This window comes from Arvicola amphibius, chromosome 3, assembly GCF_903992535.2.
Source record: "Arvicola amphibius chromosome 3, mArvAmp1.2, whole genome shotgun sequence".
Lineage (NCBI taxonomy): Eukaryota > Metazoa > Chordata > Mammalia > Rodentia > Cricetidae > Arvicola > Arvicola amphibius.
Window position 1 is genome coordinate 43,410,709 of NC_052049.1, and position 24,975 is coordinate 43,435,683.

At 39.4% G+C, this 24,975-nt stretch overlaps 1 protein-coding gene across 2 annotated transcripts in view; it reads left to right on the forward strand.

Moving 5' to 3' along the window:
- The window catches only part of Cwc27 (CWC27 spliceosome associated cyclophilin), a 175,797-nt gene that overhangs the window by 130,893 nt on the left and 19,929 nt on the right, over positions 1 to 24,975 (forward strand). For both annotated transcript variants that reach the window (XM_038321639.1, XM_038321640.1), the window contains 2 exons: positions 16,089 to 16,198; positions 17,642 to 17,745. In XM_038321639.1, the coding sequence (XP_038177567.1) occupies positions 16,089 to 16,198; positions 17,642 to 17,745 (214 nt within the window). The remainder of the gene's footprint in view (positions 1 to 16,088; positions 16,199 to 17,641; positions 17,746 to 24,975) is intronic.

The window sequence follows — 24,975 nt, forward strand, 5'->3', positions numbered from 1 at the left end:
GATGGTCACATCTTGCACACTTAGCAAAACAGCAGCAGCACTAGGGCCTGTGGACTCCCCAACCACAGGCTTTTGACCAAGTGCAAGATGTGGATTTCCTCCTGTGAAGGAGACGTCACATCTGGTCAAAGAATGCCTGCTTTTGCTCCTTTGTGACATGGCGCTCTTGCTGCAGTGGCACTTCAGCTGAGAAGGACTTTGGATGACGATTTTCCCTCAGAAGTATGCATAGTACCTTCTGGCACTTTGAAAAACTCACCTCTGTCTCAGCCCCAGCTTGATTTCATGTCCTATAACCAAAGCATAAAGTGTCTTCAGCAGTAGGATTCTGCCGTCTACTTTTGGTAGAAAACCACCGCCAAGACAAATGCTTATCTTACTTGTATTGTTTGGGGGCAGTGGGGGCGGGGTTAGAGGCCTCCCTAACAAATCTTATAGGGAAGTAGCCTATCAGGTGCTGGAATTTTCACTTCGCTATCATTTCTGGGAACAATCTTATTCATCTATTTAGGGTACTTTCATTTAAACTTCGGGAAGTTTGATTGGTAAGGGAGGAGGCTTTTCTTTGTTTATTTTCATCAGCTCTCCCATTATCAGGACTCCTTTTAATATTTTTAATAGTTCCTTAATTTTGGTTGATCCTTTTCCTGGCCAGCAGTCTAGCTTTAAAACTTCCTAGGAAATGCTTAGAGACAATCAGTAACTCTGAAAGGGCTTGGTTAGCACAGCTTCCAGGACCAGGACCAGGGAAGCATCAGCTTAGGCCGCCTCTCCATTCTGCCCTTCTCCTTTTTACTTCCCCTAGATGGAGTCTCACATTTTTGTCAAACTGACCTCAAACTGCTGGGCTCAGGCCATCCTGAGCTGGGTCTACAGACCTTCACTACTGCACTGAGTTCCACTTTCTCTTGCAATCTATCTTCCTAGGATGCATTTCCATTAAACAGTCACTTGCCTTTTTTAAAACATTCACTGATCTGCTCAGATAGACTATATCTAGGGCTGGATAGCTGAGGCACTCTTTGGATCGTAAACATAAGCTAATGAAAAAGAAGCAACCTTTCCCTTAGGAAACTCACTTGTGGTGGCCTCGGAGTGATGGACAGTCAGGCATCATGTACTCAGAGTGATGGACATTCAGGCATTATGTACTCAGAGTGATGGACACTCGGGCATCATGTACTCAGAGTGATGGACATTCAGGCATCATGTACTCAGAGTGATGGACATTCAGGCATCATGTACTCAGAGTGATGGACAGTCAGGCATCATGTACTCGGAGTGATGGACATTCAGGCATTATGTACTGAGAGTGATGGACAGTCAAGCATCATGTACTCAGAGTGATGGACACTCGGGCATCATGTACTCAAGAGTGATGGACACTCGGGCATCATGTACTCAGAGTGATGGACATTCAGGCATCATGTACTGAGAGTGATGGACAGTCAGGCATCATGTACTCGGAGTGATGGACAGTCAGGCATCATACACTTCTCCAGCTTTCAGCTGAAGAATTACTGAATGGATTGGTTTCCAGGTGGAACACTGTGGCCCTTCCAGTGCACCCAGTTCCCAGTTGTAATTCAGTGAGTCGCGCCTGAAGCTCTCGCTCAGGGCACTGTCTATGAAAACACTTACTATAAACAGAAAATGGGAATGGTGAAGTCTGTTCTACCAGCCGGGGTTCCAGCAAGAACTCTTGGTATATGAAGCAAGTTCAGAATTATAGGAAAACCTCATGGTAGGCTGTTCTACATCTGAGCATTCACATGTATAGAAATATAAATTCAGTTTTGATCATTTCACAAAGGAATTTTTAACATTTCTCCCCCTTAGACTTTTATTGGGGCCTTGAAAATAAGATTGAATATACAGAAATATATTTTATTCTAACATGTATGTACTGAAATGAAAAATTGTATCTACTTTCTGCTTCTTCAAGTGAGTTTTAATTATTTGAAAGGAGTTATGACTATAAAAATTGCTTATAGTTGTAAAATACAGTGTCTATTACTCACTGACAAATAATAATACCTCATATTTATATAACACGAACACTGTGCAGAGTCCTGCCACAGCCTTCATTACATTACAGTTCGTTCTTACCCATCCTGAGAAGCAATCTAACCAAGGAGGGTTTCCACTTTGCAAATGAAGAGTCCAAACCATTAAGGATCTTTAGTGCCTTTCCTAGCTTGCTAATGCATTTCAGAAGTTAGACTTTTACCAAGTGCTTACTCTACTGTAAAACCACGGAGCACAGTTTCCTTTAGAATAAACGAGCCATATACAGCAGAACCTATTGCTGGGTGCTCAGCTCAGCAAACTGAGTGCTTACCTGCAATGCACAGCATCAGCCCAAGCTAAGCAGAGTGAGCCCTGCTCCACCCACCCTCCAAACCCAGCTCCCAGAAGGACATTTGGACACAGTCACTTATGAGAGGCAGCAGCAGTTTGGTGACTTTTCCCTCCATCTTACAATTTAATCTGTTAGGGCTGTCACTAACCATGGAGATTAGGGAAGACCAGTGCATGTGAACTGAGCTCATAAGGAAGAGACACTGTCCAAGCAGATAACTTATTCAGAGACAGTAAAACAGGGCCAGAAGCAGCTGTGGTTTCTCATTTAGACTATAGTATTCTGAAAACGCTGGAGAAAAATAGCCTTACCTAAAGTAGGAGAAAATTCCAATGTTTGGAAGCGCTCCCTCCCTCCCTCCCTCCCTCCCTCCCTCCCTCCCTCCCTCCCTCCCTCTCTCTCTCTCCATCCCTCCCTCCCTCCCTCTCTCCCTCCCTCCCTCCCTCCTTCTCTCCATCCTTCTCTCCTTCCCTCCCCCTACCATCTCCCTCCTTTTTTCTGGACTCATCTTAACACTAAACTACTGATGAAAAGAATTGTGGGTAAGAAACTTGGAACTGTAATCCCATCAACTACCTTAAGCTAGAGCCATAATTTTTAAAATATCCCTTTAAATCATTCTGGGGTTTTACAAAAGACTCAACACATTTCAGAATGGTTTATTGAAGTGTTAGCCCAGATTACGTGACCACCTGCCTTTCACCAAGTCTCGGTTCCTTGATTTAGCGCTTTCATGATCACATTTTTGCTTCTTTTTCTCTTCCCCATCTTATTCACTCATTCTTTATTTTTAAAGAATGACATCCCCCCCCCCTTTCTTATGTGCATCTTGCACTGAGTCATCCTAACCCGTGGCTCTGTTGCCCCTTGCATCTGCTGTGGCTAAATCCTACTTCTCCTTTGAAGCCCATTTTGCCCCCTCATTCTCTGTCTTCCCCTCTTACTCAGCCACGAGAATTTCCCAAATGCTTCCTCAAAACCTCTTGTGTTGCTTGTCCCAGCCCAGCTGGTAGGGTATGTCCAGTGTGCAGACATTTCCTGTCAGGAGCGGGCACTGTTTCCTTCCTCCCCGCACCACCAGAACTAATAGAAAATCAGCGGCTTTGAAGTTTGAAGGCCTTGATTTCAAACCTTCGTCTTGCATCTATTGGCCCTCTAACCTAAGGCTGAACCTCTCCGAACCTCTCCTTCCCCGGGTACAGTCAGGGTAAGAATGCCCCTTCTGTCGCAGCATAGAGTGAAGTAAGAGAGCACACAGGCAGTCTTCTTAGAACTGTGTCTCTGTCATACCAGGTCCCCAGAAGCGGTTCCGGTGTGGATGGTAGTTGCTGTATTTTAGAGCTCACTTTACTGCTTCGGTTTCTCCAGTCACGTAGGAGAAGTAATGAATGCCCGGGCATACCCACTGCAAGGATTTTGACGGATTAATGTAAACTCTTACAGCTATATGGAGAGTGTTGTCTATTGCATTAATAGAAACAGTAGAGCCTTCCTTTCAGGATACTAAAACCATACAGATTCTGCAGTGTTTTAATGTGCTGGGATAAGATTATAGCTGGAGGCTACTTTAATTAGCAATTCTCTGGAGTTCAGAGGCCTTTTTTATTATATTTTTCAAGAGAGGGTTTCTCTGTGTAACTTTGGAGACTGTTGTCCTGGAACTCACTCTGTGGACCAGGCTGGCCTCAAACTCACAGAGATCCACCTGCCTCTGCTGCCGCCCCAGTGCTGGAAATAAGGCGTTTGCCACCACCACACTTAATTAGTGATTCCTTTTAGTCCATCTAGTTGGCTTCAGAAACCTTTTTATCTTGAACCTCTTTGGTTTTGGTTTTTGTTTTGGGTTTTCCTCGCTTTTGCTACAATGTTATATACATAATTTGTAGTTTCTTCATCCAGAATAGTAGGGTCACGGTGATGCTGTGGAAATGACTGTTGCACTGTAAGAACTGTGGGTCACCCCGTCTGGAGAAGTACCAAGGGTGCTCTGTAGAGGGCCTGCGAGAACATCAGTCAACATCTGCAGAGAATGCACACTGAACAGAAGCAACAAACTATAACTGATAAATAGAAAGCTGGATCCTCTCATGGAAAAGCTCAGTAATTCTCAGTAACCCTTGAGAGTCAATTGTATGTTACAGTTCTTTCTTAGAATCATGAAGAATGGAGAAGGCTGGGAAAGAGCTACTTATCAGGTGGGGTAAATCCACTACTTAGCAATGAATAAAACCCAGTTTAACAGCTTTGTTCAGAATCCATCCTTACTGATGTAAGTTTTCTCTACAACAGTACTAGGGAACTCAAGGCCTTGTGCAGTCAGGGAATCTATCATTAAACTATATTCCTAACCCCTTACTTTTTCTCCCTGACAGGGCTGAACTTGAGCTAGTTCATCTCCTGGCTGAGTCTCCCAATTGTTGGGATTATAAACATTCACAACTTCACCCCTCTTTCCCTCTTTTTTAATATGGTAATATGACCTAAATCAATTTAAATAGATTTTAGTATGGCATTTTATGGTAGCCTCAATTAAGTGCTCTTATGACTATAAATTGTTACCAAAATAGCTGTTACCAAAATGGCTGTTACTTGAATTATAAACCCAACAAAGGCATATGATCCCAGCATTGAGGAGCAGAGACAGGCTGATCCGAGAGCTGGATCAGTGAACAGTATGTTTAGTCAGACCTTGCCTCAAAAATAAGGTAGGACAGAAAAATGTTTTGTGCCTGAAAGTGCAGTGCTTGCTGCCAGACCAAAGCCCTTGACATTCTTGTGGAGAACAGAACCAACTCCTGCAAAATGCTCAGTGACCACTACATACGCACCATGGCCCATGCACTCTCTCACACACACACACAGAAAATAAATACATGTGATAAAAACAATTCTAGTAACTTGCTTTCTGGAATTCCCAGTTTAGCACATTAACTTCTTTGAGACTCATTTTCTCCATCTGTAAAATTAGTAGTTGCCTAAGGACCCTGAACGTTCATGTTTCATATTGTGATTCTGGAAACAGTTCTCTGACCCTTAATTTAAAAAGTCAACATGAGGCTCTGACTGTGATGCAAATGTACAGAAGTCCTAGATCTGAGTTCTAGAAATGCCTAATGGAAACTAGGCCTAATGGAAAGCTGGTGGTCAGTGAGCCGCTTTACACTTTATAATCCAGCTGGAATCCAGTCTGAGAATCTGGATACATTTTAGCTCTGTTGTTCTCAGAAACTTGTTACCTGCACATTTCTCAAATTAGCTGATAGAAAAGCACAAGGGCAAGCATTCCGTGTTATTTAAGAGTTATTGTTTGATTGAGGGAGCCATTATGGGGCAAGCAAGGAAGAAACCTGGATCTAGAGAAATTCCCAGGAATCTACAAGGATGACCCCAGCTAAGATGCTAAGCAATAGAGGAGAGGGTGCCTCAACTGGCCTTGCCCTGTAGTCAGACTGATGAATATTTTAAATATCACCATAGAACCTTCATCCAGCAACTGATGCAAACAGAGGCAGAGACCTGCCTCAGAGCACTGGACTGAGCTCCCAAAGTCTAGTTAAAGAGTGGGAGGAATGAGAATATGAGCAAAGAGGTCAAGACCATGATGGATACACCCACTGAAACAGTCTATCTGAGCTAATGGGAGCTCACCAACTCCAGCTGGACAGGGAAGAAGACAGCTTAGATCCAAACTAGTCCCTCTGTGGGTGACAGTTATATGGCTGGGCAGACTCTGGGGTCACTGGCAGTGAGTAACACCAGGATTTATCCCTACTGCTTGTACTGGCTTTTTTGGGAACCTATTCTCTTTGGGTATATACCTTGCTCAGACTAGATATAGTAGGGAGGGCCTTGGACCTTCCCCAAAGCAATGTACCTTTGGAGTGGGTGGGGAATAGGTGGAGGGAATGAAAAGAGGGGAGGAAGTGGGAACTGGGATTGGTATGTAAAATGAAAAAAAAAAAGATAGTTTGTTTTCTCTATTTAAAAAAAAAGCCCCTAAATACTATGAAGCAGTGAGGCTAAGTATAGAGGGGGAAAATAGCACTTCTAAATAAGATGGGCTTAAACTTGTTTGCTATCAGTATTGAGATAGTTCAGTGTTCAGATATATTTCAAGTAACCTCTAAATTCTTCAACCACTTTGACTGAATTTCATGAAACTGCAGGGGCTTATCGACCACCAGATGGAGCCAGTATTGTTTCATTGTAGCATGAAAATACCCAGCCTCTGCATACAATGAAACTGACAAAATAAGTTTCACTCATAGTTAAGTCAGCTTTCTAGTTTTCTGTCTAGTTTTTGTGAATGTGTGTATATACAGAAGATACTACTTATTAAATTATTTTTATTATTATAATCCTAACATGTATCTTTTTGACAAGGTAAGGATTTATATTCTGGTCACATAATAAATATTATTTGTCATAATTATGAAAAATGACAGTAAATAATTTATTGCATTGTGTAGTCATTTAGATATCACAGGCACTTTCTATCATTTCCATAATAGATTTTCAAAAGAAAGAAAGAACAGTCATTATGGCTGGGATGGGAGAAATATATCTGTTATCCCCAGCAGCTTCTTAAGGAAGAAGGTAAAGATGGTGAATGTCACAACTCCTGTAGAGATTCTACCCAGAACACTTGGTGTCTGTGGGCCTTCATCATTGATAACTGCTTCAAGTTCCCCATCAATTTAGCAATGGTATTAAATCCCATATTTCTTTACAGCTGAATTTAATTTGACAACTACCTATTGGGAAAGTCTGTATATTTTGGAGCCCTAGGACCTTTAACAACCCTCAGAGACCTATTCCATCAAGTAAAATTAAGGAATTCTGTAGGCATTGTTATAATTCAGTACCTTAAAATGATTCTCTGTTCCTTTCGCAACTATTCATTGAGCACCTAATATGGCACAAAGCCTCTCCAAGGCCAGGAACAGGCTGTGCTTCAGACGGAGTCACCGTACAGTCCCTTTGGAGTTATGGTATCTGGTGCATGGTTGAGGGAAGAGGAGCTGTGATGGGGAAGTCAAGGAAAGGCCTCAAGAAACTGTTTGGAGGTAGAAATCACTATTCTTATACTCTTTCACTGTCCATTGAGCCATATATTTGAAACTAGAGGGGAATACAGGACCTCTTTTTTAATTAATTTATCTTTATTTTATGTGCATTGGTATTTTGTCTGCATGTTTGGGGGTGTTGGATTTCTCTAAACTGAAGTTGTGAGCTGTCATATGGATGCTGGGAATTGAACCTGGGTCCTCTGGAAGAGCAGTCAGTGCTCTTAACCACTGAACCATCTCTCTAGTCCCACAGGGCCTCTTTTCTATATTCAATTTTATTTACTAGAGTATGGTTGTATTACCTGATGCCATTGCATGTTCAATTATAACTCCTTTTTGTTTCTCTGACTGTCTGTCTCTCTCTCCCTCTCTTTGTCTCTCACATGTGCACACACACAAGCAACTAAAGTAATTAAAAGTATATTATTTTAGAGCCAGACAGCATGGGATTACACTCCACCCCCAGTTTAGTATCTGTGAGAACTTGATTAAATCTTTTGGTTCCTTAATCTACCAATCAGCAAAATGGGATTAATAGCATGCCTTCCTTGTAGGATTGATGGCAAGGATTAAGAACATAATTCACTTACAGTATTTGGCACATAGTGAGTCTTTACTTTAAATATTTACTCTTGTGGTAGTTATTTTCAAGGGTGGCACACTTTTCCTGGATTTAAATTCTAGTAAATTAAAATCTTGATGAAAAAATATTTTGTTATTTGTAGACTGTATGATAAACACAACTGCACATAGGTAGCAGTCTGTCCCTTTGATCATTCAAATTTATTTACTATTATTATGCCATCACCTTCATTTACACAAAAGGTTTTATTTATAATGGAAATTTTACAAAATACTTTTTTGAGGTGATAGATGCAGTGCCACTTAAAACCATTTATAAGCAGGCTTCTGGTCAGGCAGTGGTGGTGAATGCCTTTAATCCCAGCACTCGGGAGGCATGAGGCCAGCCTGGTCTACAGACTAAGTTCCAGGACAGGCTCCAAAGTGACAAATAAGTCCTGTCTTGGAAAACAAAAAATAAAAAAACAAACAAAAAGAAAACAAAATGAGCGTCTAGCATATAGAAGCCATTAAATACATGTTTGGTAATGGTTGGTTGGTTGGTTGGTTGGTTGGTTGGTTGGTTGGCTGGTTGGTTGCATGCTTGCTGGACTACTTGCTTAATGCATGATCACTTGCTTGATGCTTCTTGGTTTAATGAATACATAAGCTTGGCCAGAGCTGCTAGCTTCTTGAATCTCGGAGCTATAGAAGACACAAACTACCTGTAGAATGAAGTCTGTGCGTAGATATCATCAGTTCATTTGCTAGGTAGATGAGAAATCCAAATGGAACAAAGATTAAAGTTACTGACTAGTTTGTAGAGGAGGGGTTATGACAGGCAGAAACAAAGGTATTTGTACTATTATTATAGTTGGATTCTAAGTTGTAGCTGCGGCCTCACATGAGCAGTAGGTAAATTACTTACTTATCACTTCGTTACCTTATCTGTAAGCAAAGAGCTTAGATTTAGAAGGTTCTTAGCTTATCATAGGCCCTGGTACTCCAGTTGTAAGGGTGTAGTCCTAGTGTTGCTGGGTTCTCACCTCCCAAGCCCCTTCAATACCTGACTTGACTCTGTCTCAGAGATCACTAATTACATTTTTTATTCTAATGCTATAACAAATATTTATACCCTCTAGAATAATGGTATTCTACATATGCATCCAATTTTGATAGTTGCATTATAGTAAGTAGCTTGATTTCTTACTCTTTTACCATATGTTGTGTCTATTTACCCTTGACATTTCTTTCAAAACATCCCTTTGAGCATTAGGCAACTGAATGTTCTGAACTTTTAGTTTTAATTGAAAACCTCAAGGATACTGTAGGTCTCTTGTTTCATAGACCTGGACTCTGCCTGTCATCACTAGATCTTATGGTGACATCCTATATTAGTGGGTTTTTTTTCTTTTTCTCATTTGTAAAATATGTTTTTGCACACTTCCTTCATTGCTACCAAAAGTACCTCAACTTGGTGCCTACCATGCAGCAGGTCTTTTACAAATGTTCTTTCTTCTACCCTAAATATTGGTTTATAAGTAGCCATACTGTATTACTGAATCATGATCCAATATAATAACTTAATAAAATATAGGCCACTCTAGAAACTAAGTGTTTTTTAATATCTTAAGTATTTTATTCTCCAGTTTTATACTATTAAAAACATCCAGTTGCTTATTCAATTTTTTTTTTGTTCAAGGTACTCAAACATGTAAGATGCAAATGCCCTGATTCCTATTCCGGCAGCACACTCCATTCTCCTACACAAATATGGACGTGCGAGATACAGTGTGGCCCAACTCCATTTAGGCAATTGTGCATGCTTATGAGGAGAGATGGGGAAGGGAGAGACAGAAAGAAGGGGAAGTTCTTGGTACCGGTACCAAAGCAGATGAAATTAGAACCAGAATATCAAGTGAGCCAGCTGCTGCTAGACACTGGGGGTGCTGGTCCCAGATGTATGCCCTGATAGTTAAATCTAGTAGCTCAAAGTTGAAGCTTTAATCTCATAGTTGAACAGAATATGCAGTCTTGGGTTAGACAGATCCAGAAGAAGTGTCTACCTTGCCAAGGAGGTCACCAAAAACTAGCTTGGTTCTTTTTCATAACTATGAAAGGAAGGAAAAAGAAAGTTTCTCACTAAAAACAAAACAAAGAAAAACTAAAATAAGAGTCTAAGCCTCCAGTTGACATAATTATAAAGTCTGACCACCCATGTGGTATAGTAATGTTAAATCAAAATGTCAAAAGATAGCCGTGAGCCAATAGAATGTCTTCATTATCTTGGAGAACCGTATGCAAAGGAACTTTTACACCGTAAGTGTGCCAAAAATTTCCTATGGAGTATGATGAAAGTATATACATGACTGAAATAAACTCATCTTAGAAACAGAAATTACCTCTGTAGGCAGAGCCAGAAGGCATAGCTAAAGGACCCGAGAGTCTTAATAGCTTGAGAGGTTGTTTAAGAATATACAATTATTTTAAAAAATAAATGAATTTGAAAAAGATCCAAATAAAACTTCTATAAATTAACAAAAAAAATATAGCTATTTAAGTCAGTATCTGAGTAGGTGATTCAAATACCTATTAGATATAACTAAACAGAGAATTGATGAGTTGGAATTCAGAACTAAGAAAATTAATCTGTTTACTAATGAGAACTGAAAAGATGGAAAATAAATGTTCCATGACTCTATGAGTATTCATAGTATATCATACTTTGTATTAATATGGACACAACACACACACGCTGATACAAAGTGAATGAGTTGGCAGCATTTGTATAAAGATTCCTTTTCCTTTAGCTGAGCTGACCTTGTAAAAGTGTTTGAGCTATAGTTTCCAGTCAGTCAGATGGAACCTGACTAGGCTCAATCCTGGTGTCCCAGAGCTACGCACTGAAGCATCTGCAGTCCCTGTAGCCATCTCAAGTTCTTCCTGACTAGAAATGAAAGCGGAAGGAAAAGACATCCTCAAGGCAAGTGATGTTAAGATTAACTGATTTAGTTAATTATTTTTAAAATCACCTCACTTCACTAAACAAAAAACTAGAATAGCCAGAGAGTATGTCTTGAAGGCAATATGCCTACCTAGACTTATCTGATGTTGATGATTAAGAATTACTATTTTGTAGAAAATAAAATGACATATGATGAATTTGATTAGGTCTTTATATTTGGTCTAGTATGTTTCCCACTTAAAAAAATAGTGGCCAGCTTATTTTAATTCGTTTTTTAAAAGAATTTATTTTCATTTTATATGTGTGAGTGTTTGCCTGCATGTATGTATGTGTGCCGTGTGCGGTGCCTACTGTCGGTGGAGGCCAGAAGGCAGCATCGAATCATCTGGAACTGGAATAACAGATGGTTGTAAGCAGCTGTGGTGGTGCTGGGAACCTAGCCTGGGTCTTCTGGAAGAACAAACAGCAAATGTTCTCAAATGCTGAGCCATCTTTCCTGCCCAATTATTAGTTCTTGACCCAAAGCTGACTTTCATCTTTAAACCTTTCTTTGCCATAGGAAAACAGGTAAAATAAGTTATCTAACGAATCTTTTCTGCCTTTAATTTCTATTAACATATTCAACAAAATCTTGTCATTATTTCCTGTGGTTGTAAGAGATGGAATTTATTATCAGCAAATTTATATTTCTGAGAAGACACTCATTTACTGTGAAACAGTTGTAAATATTAATTTTGGCAGGAAAATTGCTTTTATAAGAATTAAAGATTTTAAATACTACTTTGGGGGATATGTAGGTAATTTTTCAGCTGTAACTGAAATGATTTTGTTTACAGACTTTAGTTTAGAAAATCTTTTAAATGTTTAAAAGGAAATACCATTTCCATAAAATATAATCTTTCTCTTTTATCCCGTCAGTATATCTCAGAAAATAACATTTAATAGTATATTGTATTTTAATTACTTGGAGGTAAGTCAAAACAGCTAATGTAGGAGGAAGCCAGGGGAATCCTACATCAAGCTAATCCTTTTCTGTAGAGATTGTTCAGTGGTTAAGATCAGTGGCTACTCTTCCAAAGGACCTATGATCGAGCTCTAGCACACCCACATGACTGCTCAAACTGTCTGTAAAACTAGTTCCAGGGAACCCAATGTACTCGTCTGGCCTCCGTGAGTGTGAGGCATGCAGTGGTGCAAGCATACTGCAGGCATACAAACAAAGCAGCATCAAGTTGCCCTTCGGAAGTACTTTAAGCGCATCTGTCTTTATTTTATATCTGTGTGAGAAAATTATCACAGGAGAAAATCAGACTAAGCCAAAGTGCAACATGTGTCACTGCTAAAATTGTTCTAGAAATAAAGCAGATTAGCGAGGCCACCCTTAAAACACCCTGCAGGGCCCAGCTGCCTGACTTGCCCTAACCCCAAACTCAGGGAATGCATCTGTGTTCTCAGTTCTTACTAGTCTACTGTAAATAGAAAGCAATGGGATATTTTCTTACTTCTATTGAGATTATTCAGCATATTATTATTAAAAACACTAATTAAATTATAGTAAATGACCAAATAAACACAGTTAAGCACTAAGAACCTCCAGAATGCATTCAGATAGTCAAGCCCAAAGTAGTTATAGCTGAAGAATGTAGCTTCTGTGCTACCAAAGAATCTGTGGGTCCTTCCAGAACATTCTTAAGGGATGGGGAGCATTTACAGCTGTCAGGTTATAGCCCGTGGTTTACCTGTTTAACCCCAAGGTCCCAAGCATTCACATTCTTAGTTTTCATGACAAAAACCAGTAAGTTATATTAAAGTCAAAGTGCTTGCTTGAGTTAAAAGTCTAGCTTTTACTGTTTCCCTCTTCAGAAGCCAAAAACTGTAGTCAAGATAAGATTACAGTCCAGGACTGCTGAATCCCGGTTGCTTTAGTGACCGGGGGAGAGGTGGTAGTCTAGAATCCTTCATAGTTTCAGTGTATCCTTGAAAACTGTTGAACTGGAGCCTTCCTGAGAATGGATGTAGTTACAGGGGGATAAGTGCAAGAAATGCTAGAGACCACACACAAATGCCGGAGAGAGAGAGGGAAGGAGGGAGGGAGGGAGGGAGGGAGGGAGGGAGGAGGGAGGGAGGGAGGGAGGGAGGGAGGGAGGGAGGGAGGGAGGGAGGGAGGGAGGGAGGGAGGGAGGGAAGAGAAGAGAGAAAGTGATGGCTGTTATTTGATCTGGAATAATTTAAGTAATGGTGAGAAGTCCCACAGTTTTATCCAACTATATCTGTAACATTTTTCACAATAAAATTGATTCTGCAACCTATCAATTAGCAATATAAATTTCTGTCCTTTTAATTTGACTTGCTATTACCAAAGAGAATGCATCTAGGAGATCTTAGAATTCATGAGTGACTCACTCACTTGTCAGAGGCTTACCATTAACACTACCAGTTACATTATACTCCACTTCGGTGAAACTACATATGATGAACATACGTTTAGGAGGGATGACTGTTACAATATTGGGACAATATTGGGATATTAGCAGGGCAATGTGTTCCGTTATATCTATACTACATGCCCATATTTTCATTATTATCACTAGGAAATATATAAAGAATATTGTCAGATTAATATGGAAAGGATAAAGTGATTTGTTAAAATTACCTTTTAGAACGTGGCAAATGCAGAGAAAGTGAAATTGAAATACTTCCATATCTAAACGCATACAGGGGTCCATATCACAACCAGACTCCAAGTAGCTCTAGCCTTTGCTCAAAGTAGCCTGTGTTCCCTCTGTCAGAACAAAGGTACAGATCGGCCCCCTCAAGTCATAGTGATAATGTACCTCGAATGTTGATCAAAATCAATCAGACTAGAGCAAAACTTTCTTACTTTTATACTGTATAACTGTAAATTAAAAACACTGGAGAAAGAACGTATGCAGTCCTGGAGTGAGTGAACAATCCAGGGGGGGGAGAGAGAGAGAGAGAGAGAGAGAGGGAGAGGGAGAGGGAGAGAGAGAGAGATTGCATATAGTATTTTAAAAAAACAATAAAATAAAATGCCATTTACCAAAATGTAATTTCTCCTCTGCAGATGGTATATTCAAAAAAATAAAAAGATAAACTATAAACTAAGAGAAGCCATTCGCAGAAGAGATACTGACAAAGGCCTTATACTGGAATATATTTTTTTACACTTTTAATACATTATCAAGACAAAAATGAACAAAATATTTGAACAGGCAGTTCAAAAGAAGCTATATAAATGATCAATAAAGTGTACCAGTTGTCCTCAGGAAAGTCACAATTGGAACTGTAAGAAGAAAGCATTCTCTCCACTAGAATGTTAAATACATTTCTAGATACAGCTGGGAAGGAGGACAGCTCAGTGTCCTGCTTCACCAGGAGTCATGATGGAGGGAGATGCATGTTCTTTTCAAACCAGTGTGACAGTAACACAAAAGCAATGCAAGTGACACTCAGCTAGTCCAAAAATTAATAAATTAGAATATGGTCATATTGTGAAATGCCATCCAGGTATGTAAAGGATTACCCAACAATGTGGATGTATTTGATAAGTGAAAGAAGTCAGACATGAAAGATTGCTTACAGAATAATTTCACTTACGTGAGCTTCTAGAATCCAAAGCTATAGTAGCAGAAAATGACTGTTGTCTGAAGAGGGCAAGAGGCCTACTATCAGAGACATACGCTCAGATATTATCAGAGACAAACGCTCAGATACTATGAGAGACACACACTCAGCTCAGATACTATCGGAGACACACACTCAGATACTATCAGAAACACGCTCAGATACTTTCTTAAGGCTGAGGGTTATTGTGCAGTAGAAAATATTGATTGCAGTAGAAGAACACATTACAAACAATACCAGCATGGTTATATTGTATACCCTGAATGAATTTCACTGTATATAAAGTATCCCTCAATGTAGCTTCTTTAAAACTTCATTACTAGATTCCAAGATGATGTTAGTACTATACTCTAAATTATTTGGAGGCTTTAAGTCTAGCCAGCACAGCTGTAGAATTTCCATGTTTTATTATATGTCTAAATTTATCTATTGCTGGCTTTTAGATTTTGATTTATAAGGTTTCCTTGTTGCACAATTTAAAGAATATATTTACTGAAGATGGTCACAGTAGCAAGCCTCTGTAATTGTAGCCACTGGAGAGGCTGAATCATGAGGATCTTAACATTTGAAGGCAGCCTGCTACAGGGTAGGAGTTACTTTATTTCAGTATTTTTAAAGTCTACTTTGTAATCACTCCTTATGAGTGAAATCGAGATCTGACCCTTGCTAACAGAACTCATTCATGAAGGAATGCATGTTCAAGTCAATAAAACAAGCATGGCTAAATACTAACTTAGTTATAGCAATGGTAGCTCAACACATCTATCAGTATTCCCATTTTTAAAAAAAGTTCTCACCACAAAGGAAGGATTGTACCTGAAATCTAGGAACTGTCTTTCATACTGAACACTGGCTAGTTCTAAGGATATTCATTATCATTAGAATTTTACAAAATTGTGCTGTAGGAAAATGGCAGAATATGAATGTAACTGACTGTCTAACATGACAGAGCAGAAGATCCCAGATGCCAGGCCAGTTCTGCTACAGCAGTGTAAGCCTGAGGAGCACACTGACCCGCCATCTGGTCATTTATTTTCTATTTATCATCAAGCTGAACTTTGCTTTTGTTATAACTGTGGAAGGAGCAAAGTTGGTGAATAATTGAAACAGCAACCAATATTTGAAATGCATATTATAAGGAAAGAAGCAATATAAAGTAGTACTGCTGAATTTTAGAAAAATCTAAATTATTTTAAAGTAAAATCAATTATTTTACAGTAAGCCTTAAGTGAGGATATAAAAGGAAACCAAACTGGTATAGTATAGAAAAACCTGAAAAATCTAACAAATTTAGTGCCAATCACTTTGTAGTTGAGAAAAATAATAGATTTTGGTAGATCTTGTTAGATTGTAATTTTATTTTGTTTTGTTTTAATTAATGGGGGAAAACCAGCCCTAATTGAAGCTCACTGTTTGGAGAGCTGAGTGTGTACACGACCCCTAGGCCTTTGTGCTCCCGCACTGAGTCTATGCTCCTGTTCTGCAGAGGAAGAGGCTGCCCCGGACGGTGCTGTTGCAGAGTACAGGCGAGAAAAGCAGAAGTATGAGGCCTTGAGGAAGCAACAGCCGAAGAAGGGAACTTCCCGGGAAGATCAGGTAACTTCAGAACTAAAGACCATGTGCAGTTCAGTGCTTGTTTCTATTCTCTTCCCGTCTTGCTCTCATATGATTGTGTGTCCAGGAAAGCACTGAAGAGGAAAATGTACGGGGCAGAATGCTGTGACCTTGGCCACTCATGGGGATCCAAGTTTTAAAGTTCTCCCCAGATATTTATGTGAAAAAGCCTTGAAACTGTGAAATTTCAGCTGGTCTGCTCATGTCAAGGGCAAGAGCTTCCTAAAGCCCCGCGTTTTCAGAAATGCAATGAGTAGTGCCTCCTGTGGTGCATGGAGCAGCCTTGGCTGTGGGCGGACAGTGTGAGGACATCTTCCAGCCCAGTGTGTCACATGCCGGACATGAAATAGCATGCTGCCTAATATTACAGCGTTTGATCTGTAAATCAATTTCCAATGATTTCCCTCTTTGTTGCAAGAAATTTTCTCAATGGTTTTAAAGCAGTGATGTTGTAAAGTTAGCAGGTGAGAAGAGCTAGAAGAAGCTGGCCAGCTTGCCGGGTGGTATGTGACACTTGAGTAAACAAATCTTTCTTTCTGTTGGCCGTCACGGTGGAATTGAACTAAAATACCAAACTTCTCATTAGGCCCTGATTTTTCAGGCAGGTTGTGCTCCATCCCTCCTCCTCACAAGGAAGAACTCTTTAAGACCTACAGCAGAAAACTCTCATCCATAGTCCATGTGTTCTGTTCACACGTCAGAAGACTGTCAACTGTAACCAGGAGGAGATGTGATTACAAAGGTGTAGCCATTTGTTACTTCCTGCCCACAAAGGCTAAGAGAAAACCAAGAATCCAAAGTGATGCTCTTTAAAAAAAAAAAAAATGCCTATTGAGATCCTTATAGCCTCCTTCTCTAAGTATCATTTATATTCTGTGTAGATGAATATTGCTGCACAAGCCATTTTCTGGCCTCAGATTATTTTTTAAAGTGTGTTCCCCAGTTGGAGTTGCTGCATTAGAGATAATGCTCACATCAGTTTCTAAGGCATGTCAAGAGTTTTCTTAAAATGTTATATCACTTTCCCCGTAGTCCACCAATTATTGGGTTCATCCATTCTCCCCACCCAATGTGGATGTTTTCACATCTTATATTTGAGTCACCTTATGCTGGTGACTTGCTCTTCTGTTGGGAAAGCTCTAAAAACTTGCTGATGAGCATGTATTTTACAGAGTGAGAATATCTGCTGTGTAGTACATTTAAGTCTTGAAGTAGAAAATATTGAAGTGTCTCTAAGGAAAGATACCAGTGTTGGGGTTTACTAATGCCACTGCTGTTGCCTAAAACCAGTTTTATTTAAAATAATAATAATAATAATCTAACATTTACCTGTGTCTTACATCCAAGTAAGATAATTTTTTTTCTATCAAATGTCTCTCTTCAGATGAGTTTTATCAACAGTTTGGCATCTCATTGTCATTTCAGACCCTTGCACTGCTGAGCCAGTTTAAATCTAAGCTCACTCAAGCAATTACTGAAACTCCTGAAAACAATGTTCCTGAAGCAGAAGTGGAAGACGACGAAGGATGGTAAGGACTTGGATTTCTTTGTGTTGACCACGAGCAAGTGGCTCAGAATAAAGACCCTGGGATATTTCCACTACAGCATCTTTTTCAAACTTTACTCTCAGCATTATAGGGCCTCTTCATCCTTCTACTTCATTTCAGTTACAAAGCAAAATCAGTGAACTCCCCAATCATTCACTTAATGCCAGCATTGTGTGCACCAGGAAAAAAAATGTGTAAGAAATATTTGATGCCCTACATAGTTTTTAAAATTATATAAAAAAGAGAGATAAGATTTATGTTAGACAGCCAGGAAACAAACATAAAAGATAGCAAATCAATATATTTTTATACTTTCCCACAAATATTTTAGAATTTAGTCATCTATTTTAGTAATATATTCCCTACCAACTTCCTGTTCAAGTTTATCTACAGGATCCTAGGAACACATACATGATTAATTTTATCTTTAGATACTTTTCAACTTTTAAAGAGAAGATATGCATGTGCCGTGTGCTTAGAACTTGATCTTAGTCTGAGGAAGAAGGTGTAAGCCGAGACCAAAAGCAGTCAAGCTATGTTTCCCCTTTTCACAGCCTTGTCCTCAAGCTGACTTCACATGCAGTATCTTAGGCCTCCCCACACCTTCCTGCCTCCACCTCCCACAAGACTCTGGCTCAGGAATATCTGAAACGGGCCAACCATATAGTACCTCCCACACATGACTCACCCTCTGGAGCCTCTGAACTGTCGTGTGTGCCATCACCCCAACCTAGAATCATGGCCTCATGCTCCCTGCCAACAGTATCTCCCCTGTTTCAAAACTGTTCAACACTCCCATCATCTAGGAAAGCAGTCAACAAGATTTGTGGAACACTCACAAATCTAGTGGGTGGAGGAAGAGGGCTGGACACACGTTTAAAAAGCCATCAAAACACTTATTAAGAAAACATTTAAACAAGTAAGGCTTTGCAACTGAAATGTACTTTAGCCAGTAGGGCTACTTGAGAAAGACTTGAGCGGAAGGAAGCCTACCTACTCCCAAGCCCTGGAATACCTGTATACCTCTCCATTAACTTGTAGTTTCTGAAGAATCTGGGCTATGATGCCAGTCTTATAAAATCCTTGCTCTCTTGTAACCAGTTTTAGTACTTGTATAGTGTTTATACACAAATTCAAAGCCGCTGGAAGGCAGAAGCTGGCTACTCCTGTAGTTCAGTGCCAAAGGCTCCACAAGTGTTGATGACCCATGGAGACCAGTGCACGCTGTATAGAAGAACATACTGTCTTTATGTAACTCCACAGGATTCGTTTCATTTTGAATTCTTTTAGTGTCTCAAAATACCTTTCAAGTATTTATTTGAGGGTCAGCTGACATGCACACACACACACACACACACACACACACATTTTGCCAAGTCGTGTTCCTCTTATTTTTGAATCTCTGTGTTTTTTAAGGAAATATGACCCATGTGTTTCTGATTCATTTACACTTAACTCATCAAGATGGGCATTTTGTAAGAGCAGCTTGATGCCCATTCCATTTTCTTAACCTTTGTAGGAGCCATCTAAGCACTTTTTATTGAACAGGAAAGTCACCATCAAATTCAAACCCCAGAAGTTTCATTCAAAACTCATAACCCACAGGAGTCAGATTTACCTTCCTCTTGGCAAGATCAGTTACCTTCCTAAGATTCTTCCTAGCCCCTTGGTTCAGTATTTCGCAGTCCTGAATTCCTCTTTATCTTCAGATACCAATTATGTGTTTTCAAAAGAGTAACTTCCTATTTTTTAAAGAATTTGACCATATAATCAATGTTCCATCTAATCTTCTTATTAGAAAGTTAAATCAGAAAATTCCCGTAATGGGGGTTGGGGGGAGGCGGTCAGTGGTCTGTGATGTTGGCTGATCCTCCATCTGTGGTGCAGGAAGTTAGAGTGGTCACCAGCTGGTCTTGGGGATTTGTTTTTCCTTCCAGTTGTTGTCTTCTAAACAGAAGATCAAATGCCAGGTACCTCCAGGATATTTTTGGTATTTGCTTAACGTAGCATCTTAGGAAGACTATCTCTAGGGATGAAGGCACTAGGCAGAATGTTCTAGGAGGCACAGTGTCCTTACATAGGCCTTTGCATTGTGCTGCAGACCATGGAATTCTGTAGCTTTATGAGAACAGCAGCGCCTCTGTTCACAGAGCGGCCAGCTCAGCTTCACTGGGTCACTGGTGGTTTAGAGTCTCTCTCATAAGTGTGCATTCGACCCAGGAAAGGGGTCTTATATTCAAAAAGAGTTATGGCAAATGTTGTGAGTACATGGCATATGCATGTGTGTTATGCATATGTTACATGGTTCCCATACTGTTTTGTAGGTCATGGCTGCCGATTTTTTGAGACTTGAAAGTCAGCCAGTATGCTGTATGGCTCTGTCAGGGTCTGTTATCTGAGGTAAAATGATTGCTTCTAAGACATTTTTATGTGTCCACATGAGTGGCCACACATTGAGGGATCATTTTCAGTTTCTGTCAAGATAGAAACCATTACCAATTTGTTATGTTTTCTTTTACTTGGCAAACCATTCTATTCACGTTTTTGGCCGAGCTGCTGTGTTGGCATGGTAACAACAGGCATTTGGGTACCATTCAGCAGCATTCTATTTTTCATGCAAAAAAAGAAAAGAAAAAGAAAAAGCAGGAGGGGAGAAGAAAGAAAAGAAATACGATTCCACTGTAAACAGTGTGCATGGTGTTTGATAATTATTCCCAGATTCCACTGTCTAGCAAGTAACCTAAAATGTGTATTGGTAGAAGAAGCTCAAGTGCATGATAGAAATTTCTCATTAAAAATTACTAGAATTTTTTCTTTGTCAGTTTTTTTTTTTTTTTGCCAGTTTTTGGTGGCAGCGATGGCACCAGATTCAGGTTTAGCAGGTGGAGTGGTCTCTGTGGTACTATATTTCTTAGTTCCGCGCATCAGACTCATGCCGCTGTAACACCCTTCTTTAAGCATGCATTTCATAAAACGATTTAGACACATGGCAGCAGGCATCAACCAGAGGACTCATATGACCGTGTGCTTGGAGTCAATATGCCAGTTTGAGTTTGCCTAGATAAAGCTTGATTAGCGTAAACAAGGCTAGAGAGACCCTAGCTGTGGCTGAAAAGGCAGTGGAGAGACATTTGTTTCTTTAAGCCACCTGTTTCTTCCACAGAAATATTAAACTGTGAGAGCTGACTGAAGTCCTGTTGATATTCACTGGGAACTTGCAGGTTCTCTTGAAAATGTCTTTCCAGGTTACTAAACTGAAGTTATCTTAAAACTGAACAGCGAATACACATGATAAAGCAATAACTAATATGGAGGCCCACTGCCTTCTTTTCTCTCCATCCCTTTCCTGTACCACTTTCCTCTGTAGTATGTACAGCCTTCCATAGTGTAAGATTCAAAAATTCTAACATTGCATGATTACCTCAAGTCAATACTTTAATGATTATTACAGAAGTAAGACTCCTTTCTATAGAAAAGCAAGTGTTGTACCCTTCAAAAAAGTAAATAAAGCTCATTTACAAACTCAAAGATAAATGCTATAAATACTAATTTATATGTACAGTTTGTAGAATGTATAAAACTGTACTAACATTGCATATGATATATATATATATATACACATATACATATATATATACTTGTATTAATTTAACCCCTCCAGACATGTTTATACATGCATGTTTTAAACAAAAATAAAATGTCTAATTTTCTACCTAATTTCTTTCCTTCAAAAATATATATACTGCTTATATAACTTTTATATCATTTTAACATTTGTCTTATGTGATATTCCATCATGTGGTTAAGAACAGGTTTACTTGACCATGTAGCTGTATTGTATATTCAGACTCTTTCCAGATTTCCGTTTTTGGTATTATGAACAATACTGTAAGAAATCTCCTTATAACTATTTCACTGCCCAGTTCCTAAGACTGGAATTGCTTAGTCAGTGAGGGTCCATGTTAGGCCTCTGCTAAATATTTTCATTGCGTCCCTCCCCAAATGTCTTTCCAATTTATACTCACAAGTAAACATCAATTCTGATTTGCCTTTAGGACCGTTAAGGTCTCAAGAATTATTAAGGTTCTTTGCTGGCTGGCCTTAGTGAAAGCGAATAGCATTTTAAAAGAAATGCTTTGCTTTTGTAAAAATGAAAATACACTTATGGTCTGGTTTGCTTCTGTTTTTAATAAAACTGTACAAGTTTCAGTGTTGCTGCTCTTCCCGAGCATCCCGTCCCTGTCCTCTCTTAGTCTCGACTCTGGAAAACTGTCCTTCCAGGCTAGCCCTGTGTGTTAGGACCTTAGGGTCTACTCTTCTTCCCTCTCTACTTTATTGCCACATCTTGGCTTGCTTTAAAAATCAGTTTTATCCATCAGTTGTAGTTTGTTTCTGCTAGAGATTAGATTTTTGTGAGCCAAGATTTGACTTGAAGAAATTTTAAAGGCTTCCTCTGGAGTTAGCAGTACAGAAGTAATGAATACCAGTTGTCTGAGTAGCCAAAGCAGTGAATTTTTAATAAGGCAAATGTTTTTAGAAAATGATTATTGACCTTCAGACCCACCTGGTCAGATTGTATCATAAAGTGCCATTTTTGGACTAACTTCATCTTGCTGTTTATCCTGGTAAAGATTTGATGAATTTTATATTCACTACTATTATTTGTAGATAGTTGAGCCATATAGTAAATGAAGGGTATAGTGACAATCAGTAAATGTTTTAATAATAGTCTTCCCTTCATACAGCAGGAGATTGCCAGCTCAGAGTAACAGTTGGTACACACACGCAAGCTGAGAGTAATGAGAACCCACGTTAGCCACGTTGGGGATTCTCATCACTCTTTAGTGCTGGCTTGTCAGCAGGTCTCTAATTTTTGGTTTCAGGACCCTAGAGATTTTTATATGGAGTATTACTACCAGTGTTTGCCTTATTAGAAATTAAAACTAAGAAGGCTTAAATATCTTTAAAATTATTATTTAAACCCATTATATGTTAAAGTAAGTAGCCCTTCCTTTCTTCCTTTAACCCCTCCCATGTTCCCTCACTTTCATGCCCCCTCCAATTCATGGCCTTTTTTTCTTTAACTGTTATTACTACATATTTGCATTAATATATAAATATAAATACAACCTTCTGAGTACATTTAGCGTTGTTTGAGTATATTTTCAGGGCTGAATACTTGGTATGGATAACCAAGTAGGGGCTCACCTTTGGGAAAGACTAATTCCCCTTTTCTCAGCATTTATAACTGCAAAGCATAAAGATTTCCTGAGAATGGCATTGCCTCCTCCTTTCAAATCTCTAAAGTCTAGCATGGTGGCAACAGGTAGATTCCCATGTGCGCTTTACAGTGTTGTGATTTTTCACATCGTGTACGCAGAAAAATTTCAGCACGTAAAGAAAGGTTCTTGCCACCAAGGCTGAAAACCTGAATTTGGTCACAGGGACACACATGGTAATAGAACCAGTTCCTGTAAGACGTCCTCTGACCTCCACATACATGGAGCAAGTAACACATAAATGGACACAGACACACAAATAAATAAATGTAATTTTAAGATGTCACTATATGCTCATGAAAGAATGAAAATCAAAGTGGCAAATAAATGTAGCAGGATATCGTGGACCACCAGTTTTCAGATCATGACACAGGGACTTATTATCAATTATGAATGCTCAACCTTAGCTTAGGCGTGTTTCTAGCTAGCTTTTTAAACTTAAATTAATCCATTTCTACTCATCTATGTGCAAGCCTGAGGCACGTTTTTCTCACCTACATACTCTCTGTCCTTATTTCTTGCTTTCTCCTTGTCTTGCTAGCTGGCCTCTTGCTAGCTGCCCTCTTGCTAGCTGGCCCCCCTTTTCTCTCTGCCCATCAGCCCCACCTATCCTTCCTCTGCCTAGCTATTGGCTGTTCAGCTTTACTAGACCAATCAGGTGCCTCACGCAAGCAAGGTAAAATAGCAGCACATCTTTACATAGTTAAACAAATGCAGCATAAACAAAAGTAAAACATCTTTACGAAGGTAAACAATTATTCTGCAGCACATATTTACATAGGTAAACAAGTCTACTACTCCACAACAAATAAATGTCTTAGTATCATGCAGATGACTTTGGCCTGTAGACACAGTATTCCCACAACCATACTTGGAGGACTGATGGGCTCAGACTCTAATTCTGTGGTCGTGTTGGTCCCTATTTATCAGATGTTATGACCAAACATGTTGGTCCTCAAAGCTTTGTTCCCTGGATATCAGTTGAATCCCAAGTAGTACTGGTCCTTTCTGCATTAAATGTGTTAGATATTGAAGATACTGTGGAGTATTTATAGATTTTAGTCATGTTTCATGTTACTTATCTGTGCCTAGCCTCTCAAAATAGATCATCATCTTAGTCACGTTTGATTGATTCTAAGATACATAAAGAAACAAATTAAACCAAAATGACATGTGATTTTATATAGTATTTAATAAAAACTTAATTTGTGATTTATCTGATGTCTGGCCTATGATGGGCTTTCATATACTTTTTCTGATTTCATGTGCATCTTTCCTAAGGAAAGGAGTGTTTAAATCTATGTCACATTGTTCCCATTGGACCTGAGGGTTGAGCTGCACCAAGCATAAGCCTGTGTGCAAAGATGTGCTAACTCCTGCTTGGTACCTTCCAGCTGTGTCACTGCTGTTCTGAAAGGGAGCTGACATTTTAAGTGTGTCCTGTGCTTGCCTTCTGGCCTTTGCCCATTTTCTTTTAGGTTGTTTCTGACTCCTGAGATGTCAGAATTCTCCATATGATCTAGATCAGATTTGCCAGTTTTCTCTCCTGCTTTTAATTTTTTAATTTTTATTTTATTACTTTTCATTCATAGTGTCTCACTGTTCATATAATGTCTGACTTCTTTTTCTTTATGGGCTGTGCTTTAGTTTAGTTCATATTTATGACCTCTTTCATATAGAATTTTCCCTAAGGTTTCAATAACTTTTATTCTGTCACATTTAGGTCTATAGCCCATTTTTGTAAGAGACTATGTGAGGTATGAGGTTCAGACCAAATTTTATTTTCTTTATTTGGGTGTCTGGATAGTATAGCGTAATTGTTTCAAAAGCTGCCTTCCTCTCCTGCCTGCCTTGCAACACTGTCAGCTCTCAGCTGTGCAGACTCTCTCCCTTTGTCTCGTCCACAACTCCACGTCCTCTTGCTCAGAGCAGC